Source organism: Microcaecilia unicolor, chromosome 3, assembly GCF_901765095.1.
Source record: "Microcaecilia unicolor chromosome 3, aMicUni1.1, whole genome shotgun sequence".
Lineage (NCBI taxonomy): Eukaryota > Metazoa > Chordata > Amphibia > Gymnophiona > Siphonopidae > Microcaecilia > Microcaecilia unicolor.
The window spans coordinates 2,569,880-2,583,156 of record NC_044033.1 but is presented as its reverse complement, the minus strand read 5'-3'; the positions used below and the strand labels follow the sequence as shown (position 1 = coordinate 2,583,156).

The 13,277-nt window shown below is 41.4% G+C and overlaps 1 protein-coding gene across 1 annotated transcript in view; it reads right to left on the bottom strand.

The window, feature by feature from the left end:
- Positions 1-13,277, bottom strand: part of CUL9 (cullin 9) — a 308,998-nt gene that overhangs the window by 153,729 nt on the left and 141,992 nt on the right. The window contains exon 27 of the mRNA XM_030195702.1: positions 2,463-2,608. Within this exon, the coding sequence (XP_030051562.1) occupies positions 2,463-2,608 (146 nt within the window). The remainder of the gene's footprint in view (positions 1-2,462; positions 2,609-13,277) is intronic.

Below are 13,277 nucleotides of genomic sequence, written 5' to 3'. Positions count from 1 at the left end.
GATCCTTGTGGTACCCCGCAAGTCATTGTCCATGGTGGTGATGAACTGTTGCCAAACATTATGGATTGTTGCCTGTCTGATAGATAGGATCTGAACCAGGAAAGTACTGTTCCACTGATACCTGTTTCTGTCAGTCATGCTAGCAAGATATCATGATCCACAGTGTCAAAAGCTGCTGAGAAATCTAGCAGTTCTAACATCGAGGCAAATCCCTTGTCTCGGTTTCTGTGAAGATCATCTAGCAGAGATACGAGGACTGTTTCTGTTCCATAACCGGGTCTGAATCCAGATTGACATGGATCTAGCCAGTTACTTTTTTCTAGCCATTCATTAAGTTGAACACAGACTGTTTGTTCTATGAGTTTCCCTAGAAATGGGATGTTGGATACTGGCCTCTAACTTTCAAGTTTGTCCTGGTCAAGGTTGTTTTTCTTCAGCAGAGGGCGAACCACTGCCCTTTTTAATGTTGTTGGTAGTTGTCCATTATAAAGAGAGGTGTTCACAATTTTTGTAGTGCCTTCTATAAGGCCCATACTTACCTGCTGCACTATCTTTGATGGAAAGGGATTGAGGGAGCAGGTAGTTGGTCGAAGGTCTCTTAGGATTTTGTCAAGGGTCTCCTCTGTCATTAGGTTTCCCAGCAGACCCAACATCATTACCTCTCGTACTATGCCCTGCACTCCACCAAGGACTAGATCTAATATGGCTCCCCTTGGTCGGTTCCTGGACCACTTGCTCCAAGAAGGAGTCATTTATTACATCTAGGAATTTTATCTCCCTGATGCAACATTTATCCAGTTAATAATGGGGTAATTGAAATGACCGGTTATTATACTTTTGCCCAATTTGTCAGCTTTCCCAATTTCTGTAAACAGGTGTGTTGTATGCCTCTGCTGGTGCTAGAATGATGACAGCAGGAAAGTTGTTTTCTGCCTCAAGAGTAGCCATGGGGGGGGGGGGGGGGGGAGAATTACACTCTGAATGGGGATTGATGGATGTGTGAGGGTCCTTTCAGTGCAGCTAGCAGAGTAATCTTTCCTTTGGTGTGAGTGAGTGTTTGGAGTGAGGCCCTGATGATGGGAAAGGGGAGAACTGTGACCGGCTTGGTAATGTGGATGAGGTAAATTGACCTCACTCCTTGCTGGCAGGTTCTTTTGATACAGGAATTCCTTAGCATGCTTGGAAATAAAAAATCTGAATCTTCGAGGGGAGAGCCCTGGCACGCTGGCTCCGTCAGATGACATCACCAACTAGCGTGTCTGCATATCCCCTGCTTGTCTGCAGAGAAATGGTTGAATTTATGTTCAGATATCTCCTGATGTTCATGACTGTCCATTAATAATACACATCAACTGTTTTAAAATGTAAAGAAATATATGTTAATTGATATATGTTGTGGTGATTTAAAACCTAATCGCTGTGACTCTAACAACAATCGTCTTGGTGCTTTGTGAGACCCTAAAACACACATTTGGTCTGTCTTAGTTTTTTAAGTTTCATGCCAGATTTTTTAAAAATAAATTTGCCGGGATGACATTTTCAGCTCTGTCTCTCTTGTTATTGTATTTACATGTATTCATGCAGCCACTTCCATTACATATAACAGAGAGGGGTACTCAAATGGTGGACCAGATCGCTAAGCCTATCCATGTGGACCATACACAGGTCCAGGAAATGAAAATGTTACTAGCTGCAGTAGCTTCTCACCCTCTCCTTTTGCTCCAGGTGCAGATTCAAGCAGGCAACTGCTGGCTGGATTTGGGGACTTCGTTCGGCCGCATTCTGTATCCTTTGATGCAACTTCCTGTTTTCATGCAGGTGGATGCGACCAAGGGAAGGCCCTGGATCCAACCAGAAGCTGCCTGTTTCAATCACTGCGGCTACCGATCACCTGTCAAGGTATATTTCAGAACCGGAGGGGGGGGGGGGGGGGAGAACAGTGAAAGATGCTGGATCTGGCAGGTGGGGGAGGGAAAGAGATGGAGGGAGAGAAAGTGAAACATTACGGTTAGCAGAGTGAGAGTACAATGAGGAAGGAAGGGGCAGAGGTGACTGTGTGCCACGGGGGAGAGGGGCAGAACATTAGGCAACTTGCAACAGCTGTATAGACAATGTTTGGCTCAACATACACGTGAGTCAACTCTTTCAACAATGAACATTATTGATCAAAATGCAGAAATTCTCTCATAAGATTAAAACTAAGTGGTTTACAAAATACAAAGAATAAAACACAAACTACCAGACAATAAAAGAGAATAAAAAAATAGCATCACAATATAAAGTGTTTGATACATTTGTATTATGATTAAGTTCTGCGGTAGTCTACAGACCCTGGGATTTTGGAGCTCCACTCAAAACATTTGAGCATGTTTCCTATGCCTCCTTCCCAATCTGTCTTTACCTGTATACAGTCTCTTCCTTGACACAGACCATGTTTACAACATCTGTTCGTCAGCTCTCACCTGCTGGCTGTTGAAGTTTAGTAGGATAAACATCTGCAAAGTGGAGACATGGAGTGAGACATCTCCATACAAAATTTCTGCATGTCCAAGCCAGGTCCATTGTAGTCTCCGAGGCTTTGTGTTGTCCAGTCCACATATGATCTGACCTACAAAAATCAGCCCATATTAATTTATTTTATTTTATTTTTTTTAGAAATCCTTTATTGCAACACTCAAAGAGAATAAAAAATACCATTTCATAACCATCTCCATTATTCATTAAACCAGTGAAAGGTTATAATATAGTGCATTTAAACACCCTTGTTATCTGTCATCACCAAGATCCATTGACCTTTCTTATCCAAAAAGAAGCTTTCCACTACAGTCTTCCCATTCACTGTAACCCACACCACATTTCTTCGAAGCACTATAATTTAATTTTCCTTAAATATGATATTTCTTTTATCTGCCTAATGGAAGTACAAAGCAGATCACAACAATAAATGTGTACATCAAATTAAAATACAAAGGGTTTTTTTTTTTACTAAGGTGCTCTAATAGACTTAGCGTGCACTAAATGATTAGGAATATAATGGGCATCTTATCATTTAGCAAGCACTAAATCCATTAGCGCACCTTAGTAAAAGGACTCCAATGTCTTAAAAAAAAAAAGTTATAAAAACCCTTGCATAAATCATCAAAAATAAATTATTTATATCAAGCTGTTGTATTTGAAGGCTGTATTAAGAGTTATGGTTGTGTATGGCTATGGATAACAACAAAAATTTCAATAAAAAAACACGTTAAAGAAATTATTTAGTGAGTGTCTGAACTCAAGAAGGCTTCTTTGCATGATACACCTGAATGGGACTATTTTCAATCTTTGTGGCACACTTTTTCATACTCTCTGTAGTAAGGCCTGTTGTGTTGTGCCCACGTTTCATCTTCAGTACTATTCTTTCTTTTGAATATCAAGTTTTCTCCTCTTTCTTCTTACGTTGCCTTTATAATCACGAAGGGTCTCCATCTCTGGATTGATGTGCGCTGTGTGTGTTCTGTGTGAGTGTGGATGTTTGATGTGTGGCTGTGTGGTATCAAGGGACAGGTGTGTGCATGGGTGTGTAGGGTTGTGGGGTAAACTGTCTCACCAAAATCTTGGAGGGTACTGACGGTTTCTTCCATAGGTTTTGAATAGTGTTTTTCTTCGTACTTATTTGATTGGGATGTTTTTCTTTCTGTATTCTATCATTTATTCATGCATTAATACTGTTTATACATAGTAACATAGTAGCTGACGGCAGAAAAAGACCTGCATGGTCCATCCAGTCTGCCCAACAAGATAAACTCATATGTGTATATCTTACCTTGATTTGTACCTGCCTTTTTCAGGGCACAGACCATACAAATCTGCCCAGCAGTATTTCCCACCTCTCAACCACCAGTCCCGCCTCCCATCACCAGCTCTGGCACAGACCGTATAAGTCTGCCCTCCACTATCCTCGCCTCCCAACTACCAACCTCTCTTCCCCCACCTGCTCCGTCACCCAATTTTGGCTAAGCTTCTGAGGATCCATTCCTACTGCACAGGATTACTTTATGCACATCCCACGCACGTTTGAATTCCGTTACCGCTTTCACCTCCACCACCTCCTGCGGGAGGGCATTCCAAGCATCCACCACCCTCTCCGTGAAAAAATACTTCCTGACATCTTTTTTGAGTCTGCCCCCCTTCAATCTCATTTCATGTCCTCTCGTTCTACCGCCTTCCCATCTCCGGAAAAGATTTTTTTGCGGATTAATACCTTTCAAGTATTTGAACATCTGTATCATATCACCCCTGTTCCTCCTTTCCTCCAGGGTATACATGTTCAGGTCAGCAAGTCTCTGCTCATACGTCTTGGAACGCAAATCCCATACCATTCTCGTAGCTTTTCTTTGCACTGCTTCCATTTTTTTTATTTTATAGAAGTCTTTATTGAACATTGCAAAATCAATACAATAACCACTCTATGCTCAACAATATACAATGGCACATTGCCCCGCAAGCTTTCCATGAGTGTGTAACAGTAATACCATCCATTCATTAACAATGTTAGAATAAACAGCAATTCTACTTCAAGCTTTTTAATTTTTTTAACATCCTTCGCGAGGTACGGCCTCCAAAACTGAACACAATACTCCAGGTGGGGCCTCACCAACGACTTGTACAGGGGCATCAACACTTCCTTTCTTCTGCTGATCACACCTCTCTCTATACAGCCTAGCAACCTTCTCGCTACGGCCACCGCCTTGTCACACTGTTTCGTCGCCTTCAGATCCTCGGATACTATCACCCCAAGAACCCTCTCCCCCTCAGTACCTATCAGACTCTCCCCACCTAACACATAAGGCTCTCATGGGTTTCTACTCCCTAAGTGCATCACTTTGCATTTCTTCGCATTGAATTTTAATTGCCAAACCGTAGACCATTCTTCTAGCTTCCTCAGATCCCTTTTCATGCTTTCCACTCCCTCCCGGGTGTCCACTCTGTTGCAAATCTTAGTATCATCCGCAAATAGGCAAACCTTACCTTCTAACCCTTCGGCAACGTCACTCACAAATATATTGAACAGAATCGGCCCCAGCACCGATCCCTGAGGCACTCCACTACTCACCTTTCCCTCCTCCGAGCGAACTCCATTTACCACCACCCTCTGTCGTCTGTCCGTCAACCAGTTCCTAATCCAGTTCACCACTTCGGGACCTATCTTCAGCCCATCTAGTTTATTTAAGAGCCTCCTGTGGGGAACCGTGTCAAAAGCTTTACTAAAAATCTAAGTAGATTACGTCTATAGCACGTCGATGATTCAATTCTCCAGTTACCCAATCAAAGAATTCAATGATATTCGTTTGGCACGATTTCCCTCTGGTAAAACCATGTTGTCTCGGATCTCGCAACTTATTGGCTTCTACGAAATTTACTATCCTTTCCTTCAGCATGGCTTCCATTACTTTTCCAATAATCTTGGGAGTTGTATTACTCCTGTCTGTTCTGTTTTTTTTTTGTTCATATTTGTACCATTCTTCAGTGTTCCTTCCTTAATAAAAATATATTTTTTAAAAATCACCACAATAAAAATCATAAATTATCCAGTCTCAAAACCAACCACTTAAAAGCCATGTCTCTAGAAACTATATTCCTCCATCCTTTGAGATACATGCTCTATTGCTGAATCAATTTGACTACTGTAATGCCTTGTTTTAAGGCTTATGACAATTAGCGATTAGACGGTTGCAGGAGATTCACAACACTATCAGAAACATCATTACCCATTCCAGAAAATTGATCATGTTATACCACTCTTTAAGGAGGAGCACTGGTTGCCTATAGCATTTCAAATTCCTTTTAGATTTCGATATCGAATCATTTTTATCACACTATTTAATACATCATGCCTCTCTCGGGTGCTTAGATCTACCAACAGAATTTATTAGTGATTTCTTCTTTTTGAATTATCCATTTGGAAACAATTTGTCAAACAACTTTTGCAGTTATGCTCATACACTATGGAATGACTTGCCAGCTGAACTGCTTCTGGAGATGACTCTTCCATGATTAAAAAATGGACTGAAAACCTATTTTTTTCAAAAAAGCTTTCATGTGAAAGTAAAAATCATCTTTATTAAGAGCCCAGGTTACAGTCTTTTCAAATATTTTCAAGTACAAATAAATATCCTCCCATATATTATCACAATTATTTTATCCCCCCACTTTTACCCTCACTCCCACCCCCGCATCCCCAGTTCCTACCCTGTCCCATATTAAACTTTAGCAGGTTAATGAGAATGCTTTGGAGTCATGTAGTCAGAAAGCCTAAGAAGGGCTCCTAAACAGCCAAGAATCATTTTAACACCTTCTCTCCCACCCTCATTGCTGTCAGTCGCTCTATCTGCAGCAGTTCATGGGGAACTGGGATTAATTCGCACTGCAGCTCTTTGTGACTCTGGGCAAATCACTTAACCCTTCATTGCTCCAGGTACAAAGTTTACCTGTATGTAATACGTAAACCACTTTGAATGCAACCACAGAACGGTGGTATATTGAATCTCATCTTCCCCTTTCCTTTTTCATGAATATAATTTCTCTATAAAGTAGGAGTGGGCAGCCCTGGCTGGATCCAAACCAGCAATACACATTTTATAGCCATAAGAAAAAGTTTATGTACAAACAAGTCCTATGTGTGGATGACTTCAGTTCCAACTCATCTGCGATATCCAATATGTACAGGTCTAAAGTTCTAAGTACTGAGTGTCCCATATCTCACTCCAGTATTGATGGATCTTTGGACAGTCCCACAAACAATATACAAACACGCCCTCAACATTCGCACACTTTACATATACTTCTGAAATCTCCAGCCAGATTGTATAGGCCGATCTAGGATGCATATATTGTCTTTGCAATATTTTAATTTTTTATTTTTATTTACTTTGCAAATTAAATTATCAAAGATACATTTTGATCAAGAAATATTTAACAAAAACAAAAATCACAAGATATTCTGTGATGGGAGGTATACTGAATAATGAAAAAGCAATGGCTCTCCCAAGTCTATCTCACTGATCATTTCTCATAGAACCTGTACAAACTAGGGCTGTACCAAATATTCGTACTTGATTTGATTTGGCCACGAATAGTGCCCCAAATACATTATTCGTATTGAGGCGAATAGTGGTTTAAATTTGAATACGAGTAATCCGGGCCTCTACTGTGCTAAATCCTACTGAAATAAACATTTTATCTTTGATTTTACGTTGCTTCTTTGCCCATTATTCGTATTCGGCCAAATAATATTTTTCATTACTCGTATTTAGTCAAATACTAAAACATGCTATCCAGTACAGCTCTAGTACAAACCTCTTCACACAGCTTCCTATCCTAAGAATTTTTCATTTCCTTACGAGTATGTGATGAAGGACTTTGTAATATATTACATGATGGCAGAGAAAGACCAATATGGCCCATAAAGTCTACCCCGGAAGATTGCTGGAGCCATACCTGTCATGCAGTGCAGGTTACTTTCCCCATGATTTCTTTCAAATGAAAAATCATTTTACAGCTGAACTGCTCAAAGCTTGCTTTATATCTTCTCGCGTTCTGAAAATCCAGACACAGTGTATCAACTTATTCACCCTCATCTACTTTGACTGACACGTTCAAAAACAAACTAACTGATAAGGCAAAGCTTCCTTTTGCTAAACCCATGTTGGCTCTGTCCACTAATATTTTAATTGATTTTGATAGTTGATATTTTATAATTTTCTACATGTTTGTACACCATCTCAACTGGAACTGTTCCAAACAGAGGTATATAATTATTTTTTAATAAATAGCTTCTACCATTTTGCCTGGTACATATGTTATGTAGATTACCCTCTGGAGCCACTTTTAAAGACTGGTGCTCTGTTACTACTACTTATCATTTCTATAGCGCTACAAGGCATACGCAGCGCTGTACACCATACACAGAAAGACAGTCCCTGCTCTGTTGGCCACCTTCCAATCTTCATGTGTTATACTGATATGATAGACTACAAATTACCAGCAACAAGTCTTCAGCTTCATATGTGAATTGTTTTTCCCAAATTCTAAAGGGTATATTAGTGAGTTGTTATACTTTGGTTTATCACCTTGCTTCATTACATCTCCCAGGTTAGTAAGAATATAAGAACTGCCTTATTGGGTCAGACCAAGTATTTTATTTATTTGTTACATTTGTATCCCACATTTTCCCACCTATTTGCAGGCTCAATGTGGCTTACATAGTACCGTTAAGACGATTGCCAGTTCCGGTACGAAGAAATACAGAGTGATGTCGTAGTAGGGTAAAGTTCATGTGTGAAAAACACAGTGGGGGATTGTAAGGAGGAGGAAGAGTTTAGTTATGTCCAGTATGGGTTTGGCTTTGTTGTGTTGCAGGGTTCAGGCATTTAGGTTGTATCTTTAGGGTATGCCTTTTTGAACAGGTTAGTTTTTAGTGATTTCTGGAAGTTTAGGTGGTCATAAATTGTTTTCACGGCGCTCGGTAGTGTGTTCCATAGTTGTGTGCTTATATAGGAAAAGCTGGATGCATAGGTTGTTTTGTATTTGAGACCTTTGCAATTTGGGTAGTGGAGATTTAGGTATGTTCGTGTTGATCTTGTTGTGTGTCTGGCTTTGCCATAGATGATTTTGTGAACCAGGGTGCAGATTTTGAACGCGATACGTTCTTTGACTGGGAGCCAGTGCAATTTTTCTCGTAGGGGTTTGGCGCTGTCGAATCTCATTTTGCAAAATATAAGCCTGGCTGCTGTGTTTTGGAGTTTCTTTATGATTTGTTCTTTGCATCCCGCATAGATTCCATTGCAACAGTCTAGATTTATTTATTTATTTGTGGTTCATTTGTATCCCACACTTTCCCACACATGCAGGCACAATGTGGCTTACAGAAAAATTAGGAAAATTTACAATTTAGAAAACAGCGTAAAGTTGTCAAAGAATAAACGGGGGAGCAGTTGCTAACAATGGAGAACTAAGTAGGGAGGGGGTCGTAATGAGAATATCAATCAGCTGAGTAATTAGAGGAGTACGTTTTAGCAAAGAAGTAAGTTTTTAGCAGCTTCTTGAAGAGGATGTGGTCCATTTGCGTTTTGAGATGCTGTGGAAGAGCATTCCAGTATTTTGGACTCCAGTAGCGGAAAGAAGAGGTGAAAATCAACTTATATTTGACACCCTTGCAGTTCAAGAAAGTGGAGTAGGAGATATGACCGTGCTGCAGGCATGGCATTCCGTGATGGAAGATCAATCAGATTGAGCATATAGTCCGGGGCAAGACCATAGATGATTTTGTGGGTTAAGGAGCAGATTTTAAAAATAATACGCTCTTTTACAGGCAGCCAATGTAGGTTATAACGCAGAGGCTCAGCATGTGCAAATCGTTGCTTCCCTAGAATCAGTCTCGCTGCAGTGTTCTGGACTGTCTGGAACTTTTTTAATAAAAAGACTTTGCAGCCCGCATAAATCCCACTGCAGTAGTCAAGGTGGGACAGGACCAACCAATGTACAAGGGTACGGAACAGCTCTCTGGTAAGGAAGTACCTTATGCGCCGGAGCCTCCACATGGCATTAAACATTCTTTTGGAGACCAAATGCACATGATTGTCTAACTGTAGGTGCTGTCCAGAGTCACTCCTAAGAGCCGCAGACTGTTGGAAATTGGAAGAAAGGAATCTTTAATGGGAAGCGTTAATGTCAGATACTTGGTTATGGATGGACAAGAGTATGAGACATTGAGTTTTTTCCTTATTTAAATCAGAACACCTGAGCCCAATGTTCAATGGTGGAGAAGCTAGCTTCAATGAGAGTAGCGATTTTGGATACAGTGGTATGAAAAGGGATGTAGATTGTAATATCATCGGCATAGATGAATGGGTTTAGATCTAATTTTGCCAGAGCTGAGGCTAATGGCATCAACATGATATTAAATAATGTTGGAGACAGCGGAGAACTTTGGGGTACCCCACAGGAGGCAGACCATGGAGCAGAAGTGGCAGAATTCACTGTGACCTGATATGTTCTGGTAGTCAAGAAGCCCTTGAACCAGTGCAAAACAGTCCCTCCCATGCCGATAGAGTCTAGTAGATGAAGTAGTATATATATCATGGTTCACCATATCGAAAGCACTTGACATGTCAAATTGAAGCAGTAGAACCTTCCATCCGATGGATAGCTCTCGTTTGAAATTTGACAGGAGGGTGACTAGAACCGTCTCTGTGCTGTACTGAGCACGGAAACCAGACGGAGAGTGGTGAAGGATGTCAAAGTTAGTTAGGAATTCGTTGAGCTGAGCGTTAACCATGCTTTCCATTAACTTGACAACCAATGGTATTGAAGCCAATGGGCGGTAATTGGAGATAACATCAGATTTAACCTTAAGGTTCTTTGGGATCGGAGTGAGTAGAATATTACCATGACCAGGCGGGAAAGTTCCAGTGCTTAAAATATGGTTTAGGTAGCAAGTCAGATCTTCAACCAAGCATACTGGGGCGACTTTTAAAAGAGGGTTCAGACAAACATCCAATCTACAGTACTTGTTGGTGAACTTTTGTAAAACCTTGGTTACGTTATCGAGTAATAGAGGACTGAAGTTGGTCCACGTACGATCAGCCGGGCAGAAATCCGTAGATATGGTCAAGGATTCTAAGAAGTCATCCACTCCAGAAATACTACTAACAGATGTTGACTGCAAGGTTGAGATTTTCTCCTTGAAGTAAGTGGCTAGTTGGGTGTTAGATGAAAGGATGGTCGTCACTAGAGACTTCTAACTTTCTGGTATCAAGGAAGGAGTTTAAAAGTTGGTATACCTTTTTTATGTCCTGGCCTGCAGACTGTAACTTAGATGAAAAGTATGTACGTTTTGCTTGCCTGATGGCATACGTATATTTGCGGTGACAGATTTTCCATGCTTCTAGTGCACGATCTGTATGACGTTTACGCCAGGCTCGTTCAAGTCTCCTTGTCTCTATTTTTAAGGTTTTAAGAGCTGCAGAGAACCATGGCGTTGAGCTGCGGATATAGGAAGTTTTTAGATGTACTGGCGCAATAGAATTTAGCACGGCCTTGCATTTGTCTTCCCATTCAGTGAAGTAGTGTGGTGAGTTTGTTTGCAACTCCCCATCACAATTATAAAAAAGATGTCCAGAATAGACGGGGGTTAATGTTACCTCTGGAATAATACATGTGAGTCTTGTGAGGCTGGGGGAGACCTGAGGTTTGCCAACGTAAGGTGAAACGTAGTTTGTAATGGTCCGACCAGGAAGTTTCAAGCCATCCAATCTCATGCAGGAGAAAATTGGTATCATCTAAAAATTTAAAGGAGAGAAGATCCAAAGTATGCCCTTTATAATGAGATGGGCCAATATTAGGGCAGGTTAGGTCCCAAAGACGAAGAAAGTCTAAGAAATGAATGGTATCTGGTGAATTAGAGTGATCCAATTTGAGGTTAAGATCACCCAATAGGATTATGTTCGGGTTAGCCAAACAGATGTGTGAAATGAAGTCCAGTAGATCGGATTGGCTTCTAGACCAATTAACTGGTGGTCGGTAGAACAATACACAGACTAGATGACCATGAAGAGAAAAGTGATGAACGTTGACTGCTGCGATTTCCAATGAAGCAGATATGAGCTCCGCACTTGAATCTACCGTGAGGTAGGAGCGGTATATAAGTGCTAAACCATCTCCTCTTCTGTCTTTCCTGTCCCAGTGGATGATCTTATAACCTTTTGGGCAGAGATCCAGCACGATGGGGTCTTTGGGTGTTCTAATCCAGGTTTCTGTAATGAACAGCATGTCAAGTTTCTCAGTAGTGATCCAGTCAGAAATCAGTTCAGGTTTGTTCACAACGGATCTTGCATTGATATAGCCAACTCGGAATGAATGAAATTGCACTGTTTCTGTCCTTGCAAGCAAAATGACTATATGATGATATTGCTTGTGGAGGCAGGGCTTGGATGAGACTGGAGAATACGGCTGGTCAGAAGGGGTCGATGAGCGAGGTTGCATATGAGATGAAATTCTTCTATTTCCAGAGATGAGCGGAATGCGATTATACATTGGTTCAGTAGCAGTAAGGATGAAGTGTATTAAGGTGGACAGGTAGAGAATTTGTAATGAGGAAGACGAGAACATGATTATAGCCGAACTGCAGCTGAGATAAAAAGGGAAGATTGATGGATAATTAGTTTTTTTGCACAGCTTAATTGAAAGCTATTTGCCTATATCTGGAGGAAACGCCCACCACGAGTGTGCCGAGCTATAATGTTCCAACCTCATGCTAGGGGGGGCATGGGAGTCCCAAATATTTTTCTTTATTATCAGGCGGCCCAATTGAGGATATTGGCAGACTGGAGCCCAACTGTTAGCAAAAAATGGCTGCATTGGGAGATAGCCTGGTTGGGTACGCGTTCATTGGGAGATATACTATGGCTCCTGGGGAGGGATCTGTTGGCCATTGTGTGAAGGGTCCCGATGGGGGTCAGTCACCTATTATCAACCTGGTATCAAATTAGGAGGCAATGGTTTCCTGAGCGAAAGTACTTTTTGCAGACCATCATCTGCAGGGCCCCGGGCTTCCCACTGGGTGAAACAGAGAAGGTATATCGGCAGTGGGCACAAGCAGGGTTGTACTCACTGGGTCAATTATGGGACAATGGTAGGATGGTCAGTTTTGAAGATCTTCAGGAGGAATACGGGTTGCCTGCTAGAGATCAGGTGTATTATTGTTGTGTGCATAACTATATTCTCTCCCGGGCATGGGAGGAACTGGATCTGGTGAAAACAACAGTAGAAATAGCGGTGAAGAGTGAGGGAGGTGGGGGCAGTGTGTATCGCCTTTACCTAGCCCTGCTACAACGAACAGATCCTCAAACATTCTATATTAACAGGTGGGAGGAAGCCCTACAGTGCTCGTTTGCACGGGCAACTTGGTTGAGAGGGTATAGATACTTGCTCAAGCCATCCTTGGCACAATCAATGATAGAGAATGGGTTTAAAATATTTTATTGGTGGTACTATACACCAGACAGGCTATAGCGTATATTCTCTGGGACATCGGCTGATTGCTGGCGTGCATGTGGGGCTAGAAGCACGTTCATGCATATTTGGTGGGATTGTCCAAAGGTACAAGACTACTGGAAGGCAGTGACGTCTCAGATAAGTCAAGTTCTTCAGCAGCCATTCCCATGTAAGGTAGAACATTGTCTTCTTCACTTTAAGTCTACAACAATTGTACCTTCTCGTCATAGACTGGCAACTCA